Source organism: Gadus morhua, chromosome 2 (assembly GCF_902167405.1).
Source record: "Gadus morhua chromosome 2, gadMor3.0, whole genome shotgun sequence".
NCBI lineage: Eukaryota > Metazoa > Chordata > Actinopteri > Gadiformes > Gadidae > Gadus > Gadus morhua.
In genome coordinates this window covers 9,610,137-9,633,491 of record NC_044049.1, presented here as the reverse complement: position 1 = coordinate 9,633,491, position 23,355 = coordinate 9,610,137, and the positions used below count along the sequence as shown (strand labels likewise).

The window sequence follows — 23,355 nt, the reverse complement described above, 5'->3', positions numbered from 1 at the left end:
AGTGAGTCAGCAGAAAACCACTGGTACATACAATAATCCCAGATATGTGGTGGGAATTAATTTAATCAGTGTAACACTTTACAATTAGGGTATATTAACCAACTATTAACATTATTAGGCAGTAAGAAGTATTAGCATAGGGGTTAAGGGTTAGGGTTATGGTTATGGTTTATGGGTTTGTGGGCTACTCCTAATCCTATCCCTATTAAATAATGTATCAATGAATGCCTTAGATGTTACACCATGAACACAATTACCTTAGTTAAAACCAATAGTAAACATGAAAGCTATTAGTTAGCATGAACACCATTAGAAAATGATTACCATACCATTAGTCAACCTTTAATGACCTTTTAGAATTCTTATTACAGCATTAATTAATGTACCCTTGTAAGGCGTTAAATCAGACATTTGCCTCGACCTCAGTACTGCTAATCAAGGTGTGGGGCCTGCTATATATATTGCCTACAGATCTCACCATCCACTTAATGACACAGTGGCAGTTTCGGCCACCATGGCATGAACCAACGCAATATGTTCCTCAAGATTACATTGGCATCGAAGCAAACGCTGCCAAGGCTGCTATGCGTGTAATGACGGACATCGGTTTACTGTATCTGAGCCCATATCGAAGGACAGTCCTCATCCTCTGTTCTCCCCTTCTCTCCCCGTCCATGTCTGCCCAGCCGTCCTCTATAAATAAATAAGGTGCTGTTTCCAAGGTTACATCTCCACAGAGGATTGGCCACCTGAAATCAGGCTTCAGGGAACGTTCTGTAGGGGCGACCGAGGAACGTTGGTCTGCCTGGCACCGCAGGGTGGCCCCTTGGTATGGAAAAACCTTTCTACTGCTGTACCACCACCACAACCACCACCGCCGAGGTAATAATCACCACACCCCCTGCTACATCATCATCATTATTTCTCCTGTGTCCCTGGAAGTCATGGCGGCGCACGCCAAATGAGAGAGCCAATCTCCATTTTCTTAAATAATTCTGCCATCCTGGAGCTGGTATCTGTGAAGCCGGGATATGCACAGTTTTCAATTTGAGGAAAGGTGTGTGTTGTATGTGTGTGGATGCTTTTTCTGATTTTGACCAGCCTGCAGGTCAATTTGGAAAACACATTGGCGCACTCTAGTGGTTAGAAACACAACGGATATCTGGTAGCTGTAAAAATTATAGTTGGCTGCAGTTTATTCAATGGACTCTCAAAGCAACTCGATATCGCCAGACATTGTATGACATCAATAAAGAAGGCCTAGTACACTTTTAACATACAACTTACTGCAGTCGTATAAATCATTATTGTAATTCGATACAAATATTGCAATATGGCAAAAATGACCTGCTTAAAACAGTAATGACCTATTTAAATCTTCACAATTAGTCCAGCAACTCCTTCATTATCATATTCTGTCTCTGATGACTGACTTTATCCGTGGGTGTGGAGCTAGGAGCAGATAGCATCTTCCTCCAGCTTATGGACTACGCTGCGGAAAAGTTCACAGGAGTCAATGTAGCGAAGTACCAGAGTGCAACACTGCGAAAATCACCCGGGTAGGAACGAGCAGGACTAATATTCATGAAGATAATTGTCAGCCATATCCTGTGGCGCACCCCCATACGACAATATACAAATGCGAATATGATTGATAATATAATAATATGTTGTCAACAACTGCTACATTTTGTAATTCCTTTTGCAATTCCCAAGGGTGCATGGGACTTCTTTTTTGTTTAATGGTGTTTTCAATGCAATTAAATGTAATCTTGGAAGTAGGCCGAAACTATTTTGTCAGCCAAATTGTTCAACCTTGCTGAAATATGGTACCATTGTGTCCATGATACCCAGAGAGTGGTGAAAATGGGCCCATGTTAATGCATACTGAAAGGTAGAAGTGGTCTTAAGTAAAGTCGATGGTGGAGTGTCATCAATTCTGCTGACTCAGCAAAATCTCAAAGCATCCTAGCAACCACACAGAACATCCAAGCAACCACGCAGGGCACCCTAGCAACCACCTCGTAACATGCTAGCAACCACCAAGAAAACCCTAGCAACCACCATTTCTTATCAATCAACCAATCAGGCGCCGGCAACGTTGATGACGACTCGGGCATCATAGTGAATGCAGACGCAAAAGGCTGTGTTATATATCATTCAATTCACAAAGTAACTACACGTTGAATTTGTATCGAATTTAAATTATTCAGCAGACTTTAAGAGGTTATGTGTAGATGTTTCTATTGTTTTTTTTGTTTTCTTTGTTGTAAGCTTGTTTTTTGTTTTATGGAGCGTCTTGGCCAGGTCTCTCTTTGAAAAGAGGTATTAAATATGAATGAGACTCTACCTGGTTCAAATAAGGTTTAAGAAAATAGTCTGTGTCTGAGTTTGGGTCTGAATTCTGATTCATTACAACAACAAACCCTAAGACCTCCAGTGCTGAGGATTCCCGTCGAAAACTCTCTCCATCTTCAGGATGGATGGCTTATGTCCTTATTCTGTCTGCTGTCTGCTCCAGCAGAGACTGGGGGGCCCCTATGTCTCATTATTCCATGGCCGGGGGAGGCTTACAGTCATATCTTCTGACAGATGTGCAGTGATTATAGAAATGCCACTGGTGGAATTAAGGCTTGTGGTATAACATAATGTTGTTGTTATTGCTGTCATCTTCGTACATCTTTAATTTCCACTTGCCAAAAAAATATGTTGATAATACAACAACCTATTGTAATGTTGATACAACTACATTGCATTTTTGGGTGCATTTTTAGATGGTAAGAGAGTAACAGAGCATTACCAATGGTTTGGATTGTGGGGACAATCTCGACTACACTTAAGATTTTTTATTTGCGTACTGATCATTCACAATACACCTGAAACTACCACAGCTGCCAAATGACACTCCTCAACTTAAATAACATCAGGGAAGAGGGAAGACAAGAAAAGCACAGATCTTAATCTCAAGTATGCGGGCAGTTCGACTGCAAATAACCACTTTCACCAGCAGATGTCACCCACATCCATATCAGTGATTCTGCGATTACCAAGCAACGGGGAACACTCAGGACATACGCGTACAATCAGAGCTTGAATAGGGATATATATAAAAAATAATCGTATATAATATGTATTAATCAAGGAACATTGTGGTTTTATAGTTAGTGTTCAACATGCACAGGATTTATGTACACCTTGAAATTGCATACAAATTGAGTTAGATTAGAAGTCAGCCCAGGGCCGATGATCAGAATGATCCACCATTAAAATTATAATTATCTGAATTACCCCGACACTATTTGCTGTTTAGGTTATACATATGGCGCTCGTTTCATGCAGCAGTTCCCCATGATGGTGGGCCTTACGTGAAAATGATATTCTCTGTGTAGGCCTATGTTAACACCAGTCAACCATCTACCTTGCTTCAAAAAACCTTCATAGAGTTTGAACGCGCTGCGCAACAACATATTAGATGTATAGTCAGCAAGTCAATAACCTATCCGGATTTTGATTGTCAAAGGTAAAAAAAAGTTACTTTATCAACTTGGGTGGCGAGGAAATGGGAGGGACGTGCCGCTAATGGAGGAATCCAATGAGCGCGCGGCAAAGGTAATGCGTTTCTACAAAGACCTTGCCTCCCCTCGCGAACGCAGTGGATTGAAAGACTGTGTGGCCACTTAAAGAGGTGCGCCGATCGGACGGCACTAACTTTCTCCGTGCAGAATCAGCGAGATGAAGAGCAGCACCATTCCGACATCATGTGCTCGAGGCTCCCCAGGACCGCCTGCATCTTACGCCTTATTGCGCTCTGCATCATATTCTCGCACACCGCAGCTTATTTCGGGTTAGTCAAATGTATTAACCGTTTAAACGTCTTGAAATACTTGCATTCAATAGAGTGTGTTGAAAGGATATTGCCGGTAAAACAGTGAGGGAAGGCATAAAGCTACACATTACGCACGCGTAATTACGCACAATCTGCAAGGCTACAGGAGCCTTTAATCGATTGTGGCATCAGTGTGGTAATATTTTTTGCTGTTGCATTGTTGTACTTAAAAACTTAAACAGTGAAAATATGGAAACTAAGACCAGTTGAAGCTAATGTGTGTGTTGCTTTGCCCTTACATATTGACATTACTCAATATCATCCCTGCAGACTGTGTATTTTTTGTTTGCCCATTTTTACCTGGAAAAATAGGTGCATGTCCCGATTGTTTTGTTATGAGTGTCGGCTTATATAAAAATGGCTGCATCTATTTATTAATTGATAAATATTGATGTTTTTATCTTTTTCTTCTTCTTCTTCTTCTTCTTCTTCTTCTTCTTCTTCTTCTTCTTCTTCTTCTTCTTCTTCTTCTTCTTCTTCTTCTTCTTCTTCTTCTTCTTCTTCTTCTTCTTCTTCTTCTTCTTCTTCTTCTTCTTCTTCTTCTTCTTCTTCATAAGCCTGACAGGTCGAGAACCTTTGGTCTTTTTACCTGGCCCGTTCTCCAACGAGCCTTCCGGTTCGGGTAAAGCGCACCTGAAGCAATGCGAGCAGATGACGCTGACCCGGCGGCAGAAGAGACTGTGCAGAAGAGAGCCGGGCTTGGCGGAGACCCTGCGGGAGTCGGTGCGCCTCAGCCTCATGGAGTGTCGCTACCAGTTCCGGAACGAGCGCTGGAACTGCAGCATGGACGGGCGGGGAAGTCTTCTGAAAAGAGGTAAGGTATCAATAGGTTATAATAGGTTATAATATAATATTTAATATATTGGCTAACTAGTAGGCCTACTCATCATTTTTAGGCCCAAATAACCACTAAGAGAATAATATAAAATGGAAATGGAACGTTCACGGAGCAAGTTGACTTGCAAATCCGTATTAGGCCTATGTAAATTACAGATCAGGATTTGGATATTTGATTAGGCTATTTAAATTAAAATCCATTAGAGAAAATACCGTCCCCGTATACGCGCAAGGTCTGAATTGGAGGCCTGCATTTGATTCAAAAGCAATTGATAAGCAACACATTGTATTGATAAATATCCTACTTTAAAATATGACCATAGCACGCTCATCCATCCATACGTTTAATATAAGTAATGTATGTGTTAATGTAAACGGACAATAAAAAAAAAAGCCAATATTTTGTTATCGGTATTTTTTACGTATGTATGGTTATCAGCGCGGGGGCAGAACACGTGCAGTTCAGCACGGATCTATCAACGGCCTCGAGCGCCAAGAGTCCCAGCGCTGTAGAGCGCGAGCCCTCGTGGTTATTTATATCTCGGAAAAGCGCGCCCATCCCCAGAGGAAAAGGGCGGCGTGATTATCCACTTTCATCTGGGAAAAATCCTTAGCTAGCCAAAATAATAATTAATAGGATCAAAATATACTCCGTCGATGGCGCTGGAGTTAGCAAATCGTCTCGTGTCATCTAAATGCTGGAGGAGGGGAGAACAAGTAGGCATTACATAATACATTTTTCAGTTGTGTAAACAACTGGTGAGGACTAGTTGAGTGAATAAGCACTCACTGTAAATAAGAACTTATTCTTAATGATCTGCCTGGTTAAATAAAGGTAAAATAAATAAAATTAGTGGAGCAATGCTTTGTATGCTACTGGGATTAGGCTACTAGCTAGCATTTTGTTTAATGAATTAAAATGCAATTAATGCACATGCCTACAACGAATCAGTCACATTGGCGACTTGTGTTACATACATTCGACCATTGTTACCTGGACTTTAAGTTCCCTTAAAGTTCTGCATTTTTAAAGTCAAACAAAAATTCTGATTCATCAGTATTGCTTTCAATTTACCTTCAGGTTTTAAGGAGACCGCGTTTCTGCTGGCCGTTTCCTCGGCTGCGTTGTCGCACGCGCTGGCCAAAGCCTGCAGCTCGGGCCGGATGGAGCGGTGCACTTGCGACGACTCCCCCGGTCTGCAGCACCGGGAAGCATGGCAGTGGGGGGTCTGCGGGGACAACCTGAAATACAGCACCAAGTTCCTCAAGAAGTTCCTGGGGCAGAAGAGGGTCAGCAAGGACCTCAGGGCACAGATTGACGCCCACAACATCAACATCGGAATCCGGGTAAGGGCTGGGAGGCCACCCGCAACACAACACATACACAAACACAGGCTAAAAAACACACACATGGACAGACTAACGCATGGACGCACATATGCACTCAAACACTCAAGAACACCCACTCACACGCACACACATGCGCTTACACACCCACACATGAGGAAACACACAAACACACACACACACACACACACACAGACAGACACACAAAGACATACATGCACACACAAACACACACACACAGTTAGAAAAGCGTCTGACTAATAAGGCCGATGTGAATCTGTAAACAAGTACTATTTTCTATTTAGCCGACGCCTCAACCATCGTAAATCAAAGTCTGCGGCAGCGTCCTCCTGTCATACAATAATAATTCAGTTTGATTACGTTCCTAACCCAAGGCGTCACGAGAAAAAGCCTTCGAGTCCCATTCTACCCAATTAGTCTACTCTACAATTAGTCTACGGTTATACCTGGCTTTCCTGCCCCCTGACGCCTGACTTCAACACCAGAGGCTGCAGGCTCAAACCACCCACCAACCCCCCCCCCCCCCCCCCCCCCCCCCCCCCCCCCCCCCCCCCCCCCCCCCCTCCCCCCATGCCTTCTCCATGGTTGGCCTTGGTGGATCCAGGGAGAGACAGAGAGCGACAGAGAGAGCAAGAGGGAGGGGAGGAAATGGGTGAGGCAGCGTAGCAGGGAGACAAGATGGCTGTGGACAGCTTGGAGCCAGGTGTTCCCAGACATGATAAAGCTTGCTGTGCGGGCACATGGTTAAAATGAAAGGTATGGCGCTTGAGAGACAGACAGACAGACAGACAGACAGACAGACAGACAGACAGACAGACAGTCAGAGAGAGAGAGAGAGAGAGCGAGAGAGAGAGAGCGAGAGTGAGAGAGCGAGAGAGAGAGAGCGAGAGAGAGATTGAAACTGTGTTCCATTTTTTAATATAAGAAGCAGCTTGTTTATTTTCCTTCTTCCTCTTTTTTCCCGGCGCTGGATCAGTGTTGCGCTCTTCATAAATCCACTTAATGTGTATAAAACCACCGCTGTGCAGCTCAGAAAAATATCAGGGCCCCTGGGCGAGAGACCCTATTACCTTTGTCTCTTACAGCTCAGGTAGGTCATAGTCTGGGGAGGGGGGGGGTGAAAAACAACAACAGGATGAGCTAAAAGACATCTATCTTATCTGGGCTCAGTGTTTTCCTGGCCTGACATCTTGTTGTGGCCCCCAGAAGAGACCAGAGGCCGTTAACAAAACAAGAGAAGGTTGCTTCCCCCTCCTCCATCCCTCAGCGTTGGTACTCCAAAGCCCCCGGGCATCATACCTGGAAAGGGTGGAACTGTGCTGATCCCCCCCTCCACCCCTTCTCCTCCCCTCACCGGAGCCCTATGACCTGTCTCTGGCCCCCACCGAGGCGGCCCACACCGCCTCGGTGGGTTCTCGTGGGGTCCCGACATGCGGTTGAAACCTCCCCACTGGCCAATGTGCTGTTCAACCCAATGCTAGGAGAGGAAAGGAAGAGGGCAGTGGTGCCAGACCTGGTCACTGCTGTCGGGCCAAATATATAGTGTTCTCTCCGTCCTGAAACAAGAATTCTTATCAACGTTTTCCATGAGCCGACATGCAGGGAGCAAAAGAGGGTGGGAAGATTCCGCTGTCTGTCTGTGTGTCTGTTTGTCACCCCCATGCCTCGGGGCAGTGAGGCTAGGACGGCTGTGGAGGCAGCAGACAGAGCTAGTTGCAACACACTCAACAAAAAAAAGGAGAAGGAATCTGCGTGAGTGATGGCCTCGCTCAGATGAAATACTGCTTTCTTTTCCGAGCCATCATACTCTTCACCACCAGCACCCCCGCACCCCACCCCCGATCCATGATGTCAAACCGTTTACCCTGATCTCAGCTAAAGGCTCAATAGCTGCAGAGCATCCAATGCTACCTCCCCTCCCCTTCCACCTTTCCCTGAGAGACATGACCCCCCCCAAACCCCCCTCCCGCCCCCTCAGGAAATAGCTTCTTTTTTTTTTGCCGAGATGTGCTCAGGAGATAAGAGGTGCGGGCAATGAATCAGTCTGAGGAAAAAAACTGACATCTCTTCCCCCTCTCCCACACCTTCTCCTCCACCTCCTTCTTCTCCACCTCCAACTCTTCTGACTTCGCCCCCCCCCGACATCTCCTCCTCCTCCTCCTCCTCCTCCACCACTCTCTGCCTCCATCCCCTGCCCTCCACATGATCCACCTCCTTCTTCTTCTTCTTCTCCACCCTCTCCTCTTCCTCCTTCCCCTTCACTCTTTGCACCACCTCCAACGTCATCTCTTCTGCCCTCTCCTCCACCTCCGCCTCTTCCTCTGCCTTCCTTCTCCCCCAAAACAGGCGGTGAAGAGCGGCCTGAAGACCACCTGCAAGTGCCACGGCGTGTCGGGGTCCTGTGCCGTGCGCACCTGCTGGAAGCAGCTGTCGCCCTTCCACGACACCGGCCGCCTGCTCAAGTTCCGCTACGACACCGCCGTGCGCGTGCTCAGCGTCACCAACGCCGCCACCGGCGAGAGCGAGCTGGCCGGGTCACGGCGGGGCAGCGGAAGTAGCGGCGGCGGTGGTAGTAGCGGAGGAGCTGGTGTTAGCGGCGGCGGCGGCGGCGGCGGCGGTGGCGGGAACAGCGGCAACGGCGGTGGCGGCCCAAGCAACCCCCGGCCCACGGATCTGGTGTTCCTGGAGGAATCGCCCAGCTTCTGCAGGGCGTCGCGCTACTCTCCGGGCACGGGGGGCCGCGGTTGCGCGAAGGACACCAGCTGCCACAACCTGTGCTGCGGCCGGGGGTACAACACGGCCATGCGGCTCACCTCGCTGTCCTGCAACTGCCAGGTGCGCTGGTGCTGCCACGTGGAGTGCCAGACGTGCGTGCGGGAGGAGGAGGTGTACACCTGCAGGAAGGCCTGAGAAACAAACAGCAGAGCATGGGAGAGTTATCGGCTGATAGGATGCCCCACACATGGGGAGTGATATTATGACTTGCAGAGCCCAGCGGATGCGTGAGAGTTTTCTGCCTTGGCCGTATCGCGGAAAACAAACTGAATCACAACCAACCCGAAACAAAACACAACACAACATTTCAGGGGGGACATTTTTATGTGATTTCTCCAATCATCGTTACAAATTATTGTCCACCTTGTTTCCACCTGATCTTGCCGACATGCCTGAACACATTTGATGTAACATAGAGGGTATTTCCATTATGAGCGTTATAGGTAAGGCTATCGTATTTGCAGCGCTGACACGTAGAATCGCAGTGATGTAGTATTACTTGGCTGCCGTTTGATATTCCTCGTTCTAATGTCGTAGTTTCGGCGGTTTGGATGGTTTTTCAAACCTCTTTTGCTCTTTTGAATCTCGCTGGATGCACTGAAAAAGTCACACTTATGGGATGGAGGGGGAGGTAGACTGCCCTCTGGGTAGAGCTCGTAAACATCACTGGTACTGGACTTGACTGGATTGGTAACCTTCTAGGACGACCTGAAAGGGGTTTTGTAATGGCGTGGTTCTGTCCATTTGACTATTTATTATGCCACTCTGTCTATGTCTGTCTATCTGCTGCTTTGTATTTTTTCAAGTCTTTTTTTTTATATTCAAGAATGTTGCCAGGTAGAAAAGAAACAAGGTCCTTATCAAGGTATCTGGCACCTGTCCGCAGTCTGTGGTTTCAACCTTGGAACAGTTTTTATGAGGGCTCGTTTATTAGAGGTGAAAAGAAAAAATAAAGCACTTATCATGGTATGCATCATTCGGATGCCCTGCAAGGTTAAATGTATATAATTAAATTCCAGAATTTAGGAACAAAGTGCTTCACGTCTTAAGGGAATCACTGGGAAACGGTGAGAAGGAGCATGCCCCCCCCCCCCCGTGTGACAAACATGGATCTCCATGGTTGCATTAGCAAGGTTATTGTGTACTGAAACAAGCAGTTGCTCTTATGGAAATGTGTATGGAAATCCCTCCATGTAGCTCCTCTAAAATAACAAAGGTGGGGGGGATGTATAAATAGTGAAGGGACGAGCAAAAGCGGCAAGGACAAAAAGAAAAGGGGGGAGAAAAAAAAGGTTGTTGTACATGTGGTTACCATGCACTATCCTAAGCTTTGATGTTTATAACGTGCACCTGACTAATGCTTTTTTAATCGTCCTATTGTGGGAGGGGGGGTGCTCCTTTGACCTAAAAATGGTCCAATCATGCCCCTCATTTTCTTTCATATTATGAACCAATCAGAGAAAATAGCAGTGTTTACTTCCTACTCCAACTCCCAAGTTCAAGCCAGAATGTACGATGGCCCCATGGGAGCAGGTCCAGGGTGCGTTTGGGCCCCGGGGGCTTTGATTATGGGCCAGTGGATGTTTTTTCTTGAATGATCTTGGGCTTTATATATGATATGAATATAACTCATGCCAGTGCTCCAGGCGTATGACAATGTGGAATTGTAATGTTCTACCTCACATGGTCTATAGGCAATTACCATTAAGATTTACTATCTTTGCCGAGATATTTTCTTAGCAAATACCTGTACTCTTCTTTAGCATCTCTCGTAAAAAGCTCAAGTTGATATTTGAGACTCTGTACAAATTTTGAACCCTGTGTTATATAAATAGTAAATGCTTATTATATTTTCTCGTTTTAAATCATGTAACAATATATTCTTATTTAAAACAAACTAATGAGACGAATAAAAGGTCTTACATTTGTATCAACGTTTTTCTTTGTACAGTGTTTGGTCACCTGTCAGCTGTTCTGCCCGGAACGCCTTGTGCGTTTTATCACTGTTGCTCATCACACAGTTGCACACGCATCACAAACACACATGCACAAAACCCCTGACACATACACACACAAACACACACAAACAAACAAAACACACACATACGCACAAGCAGACAAACCCGGACACACACAGTCACACACACCCGAACACACACACAAACACCCACACACAAACACAACACAAACACACACAGTACACCTGCCTTCAAGCTCTAACAACAGCATCAATCAAGCCCCAAACCACTTCCCCACTCCTCCATGTTTAATCTGAATGGATGCTGTGGTATGGCTGCATCACCCACATCAACCCCCCAGTATTAATAATAATGTTAGGGGGGAAATGCGGTTGTAACATACGAATACAGGTGTTCAGCCTCTGGGGCCACCACACAGCCCAATGATGACAATCAGGATGGCTATGATTACCAACGACAATGATTCAGATGATTGTTCAGTCCATAAACACATGCATGCATGCACACGCAAAAAACACATGGCCATTAAGGGTTATTAACCACTTGCGACATTTTGGTTCCTGAAAGAGAAAAGAGAGAGCGAGGGAGAGAGAGTGAGCGGGAGAGAGAGAGAGAGAGAGAGAGAGAGAGAGAGAGAGAGAGGGACAGAGAGAGAGAGAGTGAACGCGAGAGAGAGAGAGAGAGAGAGAGAGAGAGAGAGAGAGAGAGAGGGACAGAGAGAGAGTGTTCGTACTGTAACTTCTTTAGAAGAGTGCATAGCTGTAATTAGTAAAATAATAAATCTATTAGGGTTAGGAATGTTGTGGGATGCAATTGTTCTTCAAAGTTATATTTGAAAACATCAAAGGCATGGGAGTTGAAGCAGATCATGATCGTTGTTTCCTTGATCACATATCTTTTATGCATCTATTCATGGTTTATTTGATAGGCACGGATACATTGCACATAGACACACTGTAAACAGCTGTTCGATCCAAGTATCATAGTGTGTGTATATAGCTGATGCTATTGTGCAATACCGGTCGCTAGTAGGGCTTTTGCAAGAAAAATAAAACGGTTGGGTGAAAAGAAGGTAAACTGACAGCAAAAATGAAAAGAACACAAGGTGAAACAAGGTAAACTGCGTACAACAAGATATAATTAAGGATAATTAACTATGATTAGTACTGTGGCTGTATTCCGCTTACACATTCCTGTAAGATGAGTACTAATTTTCTCAATATCACTTTTACTAAGGGGAACATTACAGAGTATAAACATTCATGCTGAATAGCTTAATAATGGTGTTCATAAATGACATTCAGTTTATATATTTAAAGTGTAACTGGCATTAACGGTTCAATTAAATACTGAAATACTATGTCATCCTGCATAAACTTTCCAACTAGATGGCAAAACAGTAAATCTAAGAATGTGTGTGTGGGTCATGTTCTGCGTGTGTGTGGGTGTGCGCGCGTGTGAGTATGTATATCTTTTTTCAATTATATATATTTTATATATAATGTACATGTGGGGTATTATTGAACCACCTCGCAACTGATTTGTTTGAACAGGGGGTTGTATCAGACTCCTATCCCAGAGCTATACATCACTTCACCGCAGTACAACATGGTGTACACGGGACCTCATCATCCATCAAAGTCCCCGGTCAAAAAGTAGAGATCTGGACCAGACTAGACAACACAGTAAAAATAACATAGACAACACAATCAGAGAGGGAGAGTTTGGGAATTTGGGGATTGAAAGATATTAAAAGACAGGAAGACGGACAGGACCAGGGCCCAGATGAAGGGCAGAGAGGAGGGTAGGGTCTTAGGAGCTCCAGGAGGCCATGTCTCCTGTTGTTGTATAATGAAACTCCCAAAGCCTTCATTTCCCCCCCTGCTCTAGCCCTGGGTGGAGAAGGTGGAGGTGGAGGAGGAGGTGGTGGAGGGAGGTGTGGTGATGGAGGGGTGAGAAGAGGCCACAGCCAGACTCTCACGCACAAGCCCTCAGGCCGGTAGCTCTGTGTCATGTGCTGCTGTGTGTGTGTGTTTGTTTGTTTGTGTGTGTCTGTTTGTGTGTGTATGTCTGTCTGTGTGTATGTATGTCTGTTTGTTTGTGTGTGTGTATGTGTGTGTTTATTTGGGTATGAGTGTGTGTGTGCGTCTGTGTCAGTGGGTTTAGGGAGGTGGTAGTGCGTGGGTGATTGTGTGTGTTGAAAATGGTGGATACTTGTATGCGTATGTTTATGTTTATATGCGTGTGGGGTTGTGACACCACAGATGTGTGTTTGATCCAGCACCTGACAAAAGATGAGACGAAACACACAAAGCACTTTTTTTGCAAATGTATGTGTGTCTGTGTGTGTGTGTGTTTGTGTGTGTGTGTGTGCGTGTGTGTGTGTGTGCATACTTGCCATGTGCACACCTGTGCTCACTTCCAGTGATAATGTTTGTGTGCAGTCGATGTACCTGTGCGGGTGTGTGTGTCTGGGTGTGTGTGTGTGTGTGTTAGGACTGATGGGTCTTCTCAAGCTTCCCTCCATCACTCTGTGATCCAACGCCACAGCGTGAAGGACAAAGATAATGTAGGGTGACGCTCACGTAACTCTATCTCCCGTGTCTGTGCTGGTGAGGTTCACCTATAGTTTACTGTGTGTGTGTGTGTGTGTGTGTGTGTGTGTGTGTGTGTGTGTGTGTGTGTGTGTGTGTGTGTGTGTGTGTGCGTGTGTGTGTGTGTGTGTGTGTGTGGTTGGGCTGACAAAGATGAAGATGAAGTGGCTCACCTGGAATTGGCGTATTTTTTTTAACCAACCGATTATTGAAATTGTTTGGGGGGATGCATTCTTCACACACTCTCATCCAAAGCGACTGACACTGACTTCCAATACATGTCATGAAGGAGCAGGTCGGTGGGACCTCACACTCTGGGGGGCCTACGTTTAAGACTGACGCGGAACACTGTGGTTTCAAACCGCAGCCCTTTAGCCTGGGACTCAAACACCGTATAATCACTACCCTATCCTTCAACCGCTTTGCAATGTATTAAGCAGAATAAGGTGTTCAGGTTTATACATGACTCATTTGTAAAACGACCAGTTGTCGTTCACTGAAGCGTACAAGGGTGATTTGCCCAAGGACACTTAGGGCAGTAGTTCCTATTTGTAACTGGAGTCGGTCTGCCTCAGGGGGGTCAAACGGCTGCTCTTCAACCCAACGAGACTTCCTTCCTGGGTGAAGAGAAACTAGGTGATAGCATCAGCAGCACTCGTGAAACCCCCACTTCCCGAACACACCTTCATCTAAGATGGCCGCCCGGATTAAATGACGCACTCGAGACAGGACGGACGGAGATGGGATGCAACAAAGACGTCACATCATCGAGAGAGAGAGAGCATGATGGAGAGAAAGAGAGATGGGGAGACAGAGGAATGTCAGAGGAATGAGACGGAGAGAGGGATGAGAGAGAGAGAAAGAGAGAGGGAGAGAGAGTGAGAGAGAAAGAGGCTTCAGGATACGGCATAGGGTAGGAATTTGGAATGTGAAATGACTAATGCAATTGCTTAACCCACAACAAGAACATGCACTGCCTAAAGCGATGGCAAGCCAGAGTGCATACCTTGCCATCCCCCTCCTCTGTGCCGGGGGGGGGGGGGGGGGTTTGACCTCTGAGACCCGGGCAGACTGACTTGAGCTTCAGGTGGGGTTCCGCCATCCATTGGTCCGCAGACAGCAGATTATAATGATGTTTATTTAACATGGCCCTGTCTGAGGTAGAGCATCGAACAGTTCATCCTTTGAAAAGTAGAACGGTTGCGTGTTAGACGGGAGATTGACAACCTTGGCGAGGGTTGAAGAGGTTTGCCTCAGAAGCTTTGCATCATGTTGGACATTCGATGGACATGTGTTTGTACATCAGACCTAATAGCAGCCCTTCCCTCGTCCCCGGAATGTTCTGGGTGGCTCTGTGTGCTGTTCTGTTCCCAGGGACTTTCCTGCTCCACCAGAGAGCACCTGCAGCCTGGCCGTTGCTGCCACTGGGATATGACTTGATAAGCGTCTGCCTCACTCCCCCTTCTCTGCGTGCCGTATGGTCATACTCTTCTACTCCTCTGCCGCCTTCCACTCCTGCTTGTGTAGCCGCAATCACGAGGACACATGTTGAGGGAAAACACAAACAATGGACCATTTGCACAGACGGACGAATAAACACACATTCACAAGCACGCTTTCACTCTCTCTCCCTTGCTCACACACAACATTACACACATGTACACAGACGCGCACTGGCACACACACACTCTCACACACACTGACCTCCATTAGAAGCAAAACAAAACTTTCCCAGACCAGCAATGTCCAAGGCCCGGGAAAAAAACACAGAAAACGAGCAAGGCTTGTCCTTTCAATCCCAAATCTGCAGATTCATGCAAGAGAGACAGTGAGGTGTGTGTTTGTGTCTGCGAATGTGGTGGTGGTGGTGGTGGGGGCTCCCTTTAAATAAAAAAGGCAAATCTAACTGACAAATGTGATGCCATCTTGATCCGTGCGGTGGAGGCCTGAGGCAGAACTGGTGCTTAGGAAGTTGTCAGTGTGTATAATTGGCTCTACGGGCCTTTCAGGGAATACCCCGGTGAGGTGCTTCACAGAGTGCCATATTATGGTCTGTATTCCCACCCTGTTTGAGGTAGGACTCTGCACGTCATCTAGGTGAGTAGATGGGTGGGTGCTGTCTCTCACCCTGACGCTCGGAGGTGTCATCACTCACAGGTGGTTGGCGAGAGGGGGGAGAGGGGAGAGAGACTGTGTGGAGGGGGGCCCGTATTGATTGTTTGTTTGTTATTTTTTGTGTGTGTGTGTGTGTGTGTGTGTGTGTGTGTGCGCACCAATCACATGTGAGGGTTACACACAAGTGATTCTGAGACATCTGTGACACGAGTAGTATGAGACCACAGAACAGAGTAGAAGATTCGAGAAAAGGAGGGGAACATGAAGTGATAGAGGGACAGCGAGAGGGACAATGGGAGGGTGTGTGTGAGAGGGAGGGGGAGAAGGAGAGGGAAAGTTGCCAGTATCTTTAATGAATCACTTTTCCATCTAATTTGGTTAACACCCATAACACAAGTGTGCACACGCACACACACTCACACACTGGACTGTGGCGGCTTATGAACTCACTGCTGTCCTGTCTGACAGGCCATCATTTGTGTTCGTTCAGCCTCTCATCGTGGCTTCAAAGATAAGTGGATCATTTCCCCCACAGGGGATGAGAAGATCAGGGGGCCTTCAAAAAAATGATTGGTATCCAAACATAGTTGACCCCGGGCCATTTCTGCGCACCTTGCCATGCCTTGCCCCCCCCCCCCCCCCCCCCCGTAATTGTCGCATACACTGTGTTGCTTTTAAGTTGTGATTAAAGTGTTAATTGCTATAAATGCTACATAGAATTGGGGTAAGCAACATTAAGTAAATCAAATATAATTGGTTTAATGACTTATTTTAAGACTTTAATAAGACTTCATTATTTTTATTTGCATTATTGTCTTTTGTCTTTTCTGAGAGAACAATCATTCCAGTGCCATGATAGCAAGTAACAGGTCTGGGATCTTTAGAAGGCTACACCAGTCCAGGCATACCATCACACTGTTTATTTATTAAGTTATTATTAACATTAAAGCCATGAGTCAAAAAACTTTATGCCTTTTTTTGCGTCTTCCAAACCCACCAACAGCTTCAGCTCAATAACCCGCGCTGGGACTCAAACGAGCTGCAAAGCACCCTGAAAAGCAGTCAAGTCACACGTATTGCAGCGTAGGGTTAGGTTATTGCTTGGTGATCGCACTCTGCACCTGGAGTCCTGGAATCCAGTATGTGCCTGTGGTGCTCAGGTGTTGAGGAACACCGCTAAGACCATCTCCTCTCCCGCTTTCACTCTGGAGGCTAAAGATAAAGGACAGCAGGCAGGGTAGACAGAGCGAAAGACAGAGAGAGAGAGAGAGACAGAGAGAGAGAGAGAGAGAGAGAGAGAGAGAGACACAGAGACAGAGAGAGAGAGAGAGAGAGAGAGAGAGAGAGAGAGAGAGAGAGAGAGAGAGAGAGAGAGAGAGAGAGACACAGAGACAGAGAAAGAAAGACAGAGAGAAAGAGAGAGAGAGAGACTTAATGGTGCTTAAAACAGAGAGAGAGAGAGAGAGAGAGAGAGAGAGAGAGAGAGAGAGAGAGAGAGAGAGAGAGAGAGAGAGAGAGAGAGAGAGACAGAGAGAGAGACAGAGAGAGAGAGAGAGAGACAGAGAGAGAGGGAGAGGAAGTTGTTTGATTAACTGAACCCTCTCCCGACCATAACCTCATTATTAGTTTTACTTTTCACTGTATATATAGTAATTTGTATTATAGTGTACATTTAGCTGATATCTTCACTGTATTTTAACAACTTTCTGTGCTTCGACAGTTAAATGTATGTTCTGCATGCAAATAATTCCCTTTGAGAGAGCGAGAGACAGAGACAGAGCGAAGGAGAACCCAATGACCTTAGGAGGGAGGTAAAGGTCCCCCACCCACCCTCGTGAATAGCCAAACGGCTGGTCGTCGGGCCCCATTCTGTGTGTCCCTCTGTCCCCCCTATCGTCCGTCTGTCCCTCCTTCTTCGTCTCCTCCTCTGAAAACAGGCTAAATCTGTGAGGAGAAGAAAAAGACAAACCACCGGCTACTGCCCTGGGGAGGTGTTATGACAACCGAAAATAGTGAGCAGCGAGCAAGAAGTGGCATGAACCGTTCTGGAGCTCCCTGACATGTCGGGGGTGGTGGTGTTGGGGGGGGGGGGGGGCTCTGCTGAGAAGTGTTTCGCCTGGAGAAACAACCATCAACTCAAGCATCCCCTGGTAGCCCCACACACACACACACAGACGCGCATGCACACACACGCACAGACACAGAAACACAAAAACACACACACACACACACACACACACACACACACACACACACACACACACACACACACACTCTTCGTGGGCTGTGTTGGATGGAGATGGCGCACATAATGGGGGTAAACATACAAAAAAATTTAATAAAAGAGGCCGTCCTAACTGCTCCCTCTACACCTTACCCTTTTTTACATTTACTGACTGACTGCGGCCTCTTGGTTGTTATTGATGCCCTGCTGTCAACAAGATGTAGACAGCAAGCAGGGTGGCGGGGCTGATACCGGGCTGGGATAGGCTGATCGTCTTGCGGTTTGGATGGAGTTCCAGGCATTAGAGCGCCGCGAGGCACGATTGTGTCTAATTCAAGAGATTCGCCAAGGAGCTATTGTTAATTCTTTCCTACTGGTTCTTCTGGGAATCCACGGCAAGACCCGTTCACACACCACTCACCCGACAGCGGCGTTGACTTGTGACGGACAACTTAAAAAGCACAATCCCTTCTCCTACCTCCCTGTCCCCTGCACGCCGACCTCTGATGTCATCTCCTACCGATCTGTCCCATGGAGAGATCTGGATCATTATGGGGTTGGTGTCGGCAGCACGAGATCTGCAGTTAGGGATGGTGAAAGATGGACGTACTGGATTATTCTGACACCCGATCTGTGGAAAAAGGAGATAGTCCAATTATACAAAGTCTGAGTGAGATGACAAAACCTAGCCTTGAGGCGTCCTTTGTGAGAGGTCTTTCCTGTCACATGTCTACTTGTCAACGGGCTGTTCTCTGCCTTTCCTCAAAGTTTCGTTCAAAACGTGTGTGTGTGTGTGTGTGTGTGTGTGTGTCCTTGTGTGTGTGTGTGTGTGTGTGCGCGGGGGAGCTTAAGATAATTTAATGAGAATTTAAGTAGCACTGATTAGCATCAATAGCAAACAAAGTGTTACAGTTCTAAAGCCAATATGACTGAAGTCAAACTATTATAAATGGTGGCTGTTACATCATTCAATATATTTAAGATAAGGTCAAGTCAGTGTAAATTATGTGTATTTTGTTTCACCCTTTTTTCTGATTTGTCGCTGGGTCGCTAGGTGGTGGTCTGACTTTATGCTGGTGTCAGAGAGTGGACGCGTTTCCGCCTCTCCACTTCCGTACACAACTATCAGCTGATGACGTGTGCAGTCCACTGCCGCTGCAGTTAGCTAAGCGGCTAACGCAAGCTTCCTAGACGTCAGGATAAAAGTGAATTCTCTACTACAACACGGTTAAAAATAAGACCAATTCAAGACGCGAAAATGGAGACGCTTTATCATCAGACAAACAAGTGAGTGTGTCTGTCTCCTGAGTTGATGCAGACTGACTTGAGCTAACTAACTTTCTAGGGCGAATAATGTAAAGGAAATACTTCTTAGCTAATTATAGCCAACAAGTGAAACCATCACTTGTAATAAATGCTAAGCATCATGTGTAATAGTGATCGCTAAAGGCTAATATCGTCAACTAACTAAACTGCAGGTAGCTTAATAGGACAACCGGGTAAACATTTCAGCACCACACACACCGTTCACAAGCATTCAATGGTTAAGTTTAAATTCAAGGCACCTGCAAATCAACATAAATGATAAGCTTTCGACAAATAAAACGCATTACTGTAAATATGCCATATCGTACAGCTACGTGCAAAAATGTGCGACGTAGTTAGTAGTACGTCTTCTACAATGTGTTTGTCAAATTACTGTTCTGATGATGTGGCGTAGACTGACCTAGTCTGCTTTCCCTTTCTTTATCCCCTGTCCATCAGGGAGATTCATGAGGTGCAGTCTTATATGGGTGGTTTGGAGAAGACGGATCGAGAGTCGGTACACCGTGAGTTGACACGTATATGACGTGATGTGTACACGACTACACGTTATTTCAACTTCGTAATAATCAAGACCCCGATATCTCACTCGGAATCTTTCATTACTATCTTGACTGTTTTATTTTATTTCATTGCTTTTCTGTCTTTAGTTGCAGCCTAGAATGACATGGACGCATTAACCTTAGTTTCATGTTTTGAATCGTAGTCTTATGTTTTGGTGTAGTGGACTGGAAAAAATACTGGAAACATCTGCTCTGCGCCAAGCTGGTGCCTACACAGGAAGTACTTAGGGTGCGGGGGGCTTGGGTGGAAGTCTGGGTGTTGTGTGAGAAGCTGTACGAGTCATTTTCTAGATAATAATGGGAGTCAACCAGCCAGCTGCCCCATGACAATGACATCAACTTGCATGTTAAGGGAGGGAAGGATGTGGCAATGGTTACACTGATTGGAACGAACCGTCTGGACAAACTGGCACTGGTGTAGACCATTAAAAAAGCCATGAGTTGTTATTAAGTTGTAGAGGATATAATCTTTTTTGGGGCAATCTTGATTAGAGGTTGTCATCACGAGAACTGAACGTAATTACTGGGCTTCTTCTTTTGTGTTATCCCTGCATTCAATGCTAGCTTGCTTAATTATAAGCAGCTATTACCAACAGCTATTTTATTCCTCTCCTTTTTCTTTTTCTTCAAGTATTGGAAAATGACATACAGGCACGAGTCGACAGGATCTTCACACACGTAGAACGGCTCGAGATCCTGGCCAGTAAGGAACCTCCAAACCGTCGCCAGAACGCTAAACTGTGAGTTCCAAGTCCATCAAGTGTTTTTGTGCGGGCAAGGGGTGATCAGGAACCTCCACAGTGAAAGGGCACCGGGTTGGGGTCATGAGATAGCTCGTTCCCCTGCCCTGTGGCGTTGTGTCTCTCGCTCTAAGAAAACATCTCACTAAAGGTCCCCCCGTCACCACCAGCAGCAAGAGCATTCCATCTGCATTGGGCAACGCGTCATTTCTGAGCTGGGTAAACAGGCCTGAGGGCCGAGCTCTTGTGATCTCCCGAGGAGCTGTGGTCGTGCCGTGGGGCCACAGCCATGACGTCGAACGGGGGGGGGGAAGAGTTGAGAGAGCCCCTGCATCAGCGAGCTGCCTTCTCCTCGTCACAGCCGGCCTCAGATTTGATGCACAAACCGGTTATTGTTTACCATTACGTATTTTGTATACTATTGACCATTTACTATTTACTTGTATCTAAAGAGACACTGAATTAAGATGAAGGTCAGTCATGAGTAGATTGGAGGGGAGGCAACTTTGCACAAGGATTTGTGCCACCGACAGGTACTGGGATGAACCCAGTACCAGTACCCTGAACCCAGTATCTCCGCTGAGAGCACAACCTGCTAGCGACAATACCATCATTCCCGCTACTTTGAATAACAAATAGTTTTTACAGAAGGCAATGAAGGATTCACCACCTGAATTACTGGAAACACCAAATCCTTGCCATAACACTTTCAAGGGAAGAAAGCTAACCGTTGTCTGCTTTGAACGCAGGCGCGCGGACCAGCTCAAGTACGACATCCAGCACCTCCAGACAGGCCTGCGGAACTTCCAGCACCGCCGCTACCAAAGGGACGCCCAGGATCGAGAGAGGGAGGAGCTCATGAGTCGCACCTTCACCACTAACGTGAGTCTGAATGACATGATCCGAAACAAACGGGACGTGTATGAACCCAGCCTGCTGCTGGCACAGACCGAAGGAATTGTTATGGAACAAAACGTCTGTTGTCATCGTTGCAGGACGCAGATACCTCCATCCCTATGGACGAGACGCTACAGATGAACTCCAACTTGCACAACGCCCATCAAGGCATGGACGACCTTCTGGGCAGCGGCTCAAGTATCCTCAATGGCCTCCGAGATCAGAGAGGCACACTCAAGGTGTGTATGTCTTGTGTGTTTTGGATGTGCAATCACGCACACACGTACACGATCTCTGACACACACACACACACACACACACGGTTGACGTTATTGTGTCTATCGTGATCACGATAGGGGCTCTCGACGGCCCAATCCCATTTCTACCCCTTACCCCTTCCCCTTACCCTTCCCCTTGTTTTGAAGGGGTAAGGGGAAGGCGTTAGGGGAAGGCGTAAGGCGTAGAAATGGGATTGGGCCTGAGGCCCAATCCCATTTCTACCCCTTACCCTTACCCCTTCAAAACAAGGGGGAGGGGGAAGGGGTAGAAATGGGATTGGGCCTAAGTGTGCCCATCAGGGTGAGTCTGTGTTCTGCAGGGAGGACAAGCTCTTCCTGGCTTTGAGTCGGTCCCTCTCTTATCAGGGTGTTGCCTCGGTGATCAGCCCGCCTGACCTGGCTGGTCATATGGTCTGGCCTGGAGGCCGTGGGAAAAAAAAAGAGACTGCATTTCCCCACATCAAGTAGCCAAAGCTGGGCAGAGAGAAAGGGAGGGTCTTTTCTAGAAGTTAACTGTTAATATATCTTTGTGCGCAGGTTATTATTGTTTCTAGACTCTAGTGGTTGACTCCCAGCTGTCGGGTACTGGGTTTGACGTTCACCTTCCACAGCCTGGCCTGTGGGCATCTTTGAGCAAGATATACCCGAGCACCTACTGGCTCATTAATTACAGGTCTCCTTTCACTTTGGACAAAAGCGTCTTGACAAAATTGCTATCGGTAATTATAATGCATTGGTTTAACTAGTACTGTCCAGGCTTTTAACTGTCAAACCGTCCCAATGCGCCACACAGGGCACCCATAAGAAGATGCTGGACGTGGCCAACATGCTGGGGCTGTCCAACACGGTGATGAGGCTGATCGAGAGGAGGGCCACGCAGGATAAGCTCATCATGATCGGAGGCATGTTGCTCACCTGTGTCATCATCTTCCTGGTCATCAGATACCTCGGCTGAGCACACAGCCACACTCCGAAGGGGAGGCGTTTGAGACGCTTGGGTTATTTCTGGGGACAGGTTTGCACCACAGCCCTCCTGATATGTGAAGAAACAAAGATGGAAGCACCGTTTGATGGTGTTTTCTGTGGACAAGGATCAAAATCACCACGTTTTTCTTTTTTCAATGATTGTGGTATCGGTATTCAATGTTGACTCTTAGTAGTTGGTGATATTGTAAGACAGCTTAGGTATTGCATCAAGTATTTAATTTCACCCCAAAAGAGGACGTTGATTTAACTTTGGGTCAATGACATCCATGGTTGATTTAGCCATAATATTTAGCTCAACCTGAACCTGAAATCCAACAGATTTAGATGTAGAGTATTTCTTTCTGTTTGCCGTCTTATCTTTTAATATCTTATCAAGCATCCATTCTGTTGTCTTTTTAATACTTGTGCCACCGACGATGGAACTGGAGAAACAGGACTTTGGGGGAATGCTTTTAAAGTGATCATACTTAAAATAGGTCTCCCAATTTCAAAATGTTTGATCAATGAGGATTACGATGGACCAGTCAAACTATGCTGGGTACAGGGACCTTTTGTCACCTAATACAATACTGTTGTTGATACTTAGTAACCGTAGGATTCACATTTGGGTCCAATCTCACTGAGTCAGTGTTTTAGCGGTTATTTGAATAAAGAATTAGTGTACCTGTGATTGTTGTAAACATGATTTTAGAAAAATGCACAACTGCCATTCAACAAATCTACATTTGCTAAAGGCAGCTCACCACTAGACTACAAAAAACTTGCCACTTTACTTCATACCATGTGAAA

At 46.2% G+C, this 23,355-nt stretch overlaps 2 protein-coding genes and 1 long non-coding RNA gene across 4 annotated transcripts; 2 read left to right on the top strand and 1 right to left on the bottom strand.

Annotated features, from left to right (window-relative positions):
* The first annotated feature begins 3,621 nt into the window (after positions 1-3,621).
* Positions 3,622-10,796, top strand: wnt9b (wingless-type MMTV integration site family, member 9B). Its single transcript, XM_030337993.1, has 4 exons — positions 3,622-3,844; positions 4,444-4,700; positions 5,805-6,070; positions 8,438-10,796. The coding sequence occupies exons 1-4, from the start codon at positions 3,759-3,761 to the stop codon at positions 8,999-9,001; spliced, it is 1,173 nt and encodes a 390-aa protein (XP_030193853.1). The 5' UTR covers positions 3,622-3,758; the 3' UTR covers positions 9,002-10,796.
* A 3,695-nt stretch (positions 10,797-14,491) lies between these two features.
* LOC115529366 (uncharacterized) lies at positions 14,492-18,891 on the bottom strand. Of its 2 annotated transcripts, XR_003973520.1 has the most exons (4): positions 18,802-18,891; positions 17,385-18,409; positions 16,676-16,766; positions 14,492-14,954 (listed from the first exon to the last, which is right to left on the bottom strand). It is a non-coding gene; the product is annotated as an uncharacterized LOC115529366 (long non-coding RNA). The 2 variants fall into 2 exon arrangements; XR_003973519.1 differs by lacking the exon at positions 14,492-14,954 and having other exon boundaries at positions 16,344-16,766.
* On the top strand, positions 18,887-23,236 carry gosr2 (golgi SNAP receptor complex member 2). Its single transcript, XM_030338006.1, has 6 exons — positions 18,887-19,065; positions 19,543-19,607; positions 20,296-20,404; positions 21,154-21,286; positions 21,400-21,540; positions 22,373-23,236. Exons 1-6 carry the CDS (start codon positions 19,037-19,039, stop codon positions 22,532-22,534), a joined length of 639 nt encoding a protein of 212 aa, XP_030193866.1. The 5' UTR covers positions 18,887-19,036; the 3' UTR covers positions 22,535-23,236.
* Positions 23,237-23,355: the final 119 nt, after the last annotated feature.

Bases quoted from the DNA above. Each gene is read 5' to 3' on its own strand.
- gosr2 (XM_030338006.1), top strand. From the start codon at position 19,037: ATGGAGACGCTTTATCATCAGACAAACAA. The intron at 19,608-20,295 runs GTGAGTTGACAC...TTTTTCTTCAAG, and splicing joins GGATCGAGAGTCGGTACACC to TATTGGAAAATGACATACAG. The intron at 21,541-22,372 runs GTGTGTATGTCT...TGCGCCACACAG, and splicing joins ATCAGAGAGGCACACTCAAG to GGCACCCATAAGAAGATGCT.
- wnt9b (XM_030337993.1), top strand. From the start codon at position 3,759: ATGTGCTCGAGGCTCCCCAGGACCGCCTGCATCTTACGCCTTATTGCG. The intron at 3,845-4,443 runs GTTAGTCAAATG...CTTCTTCATAAG, and splicing joins CACACCGCAGCTTATTTCGG to CCTGACAGGTCGAGAACCTT. The intron at 4,701-5,804 runs GTAAGGTATCAA...ATTTACCTTCAG, and splicing joins GGGAAGTCTTCTGAAAAGAG to GTTTTAAGGAGACCGCGTTT.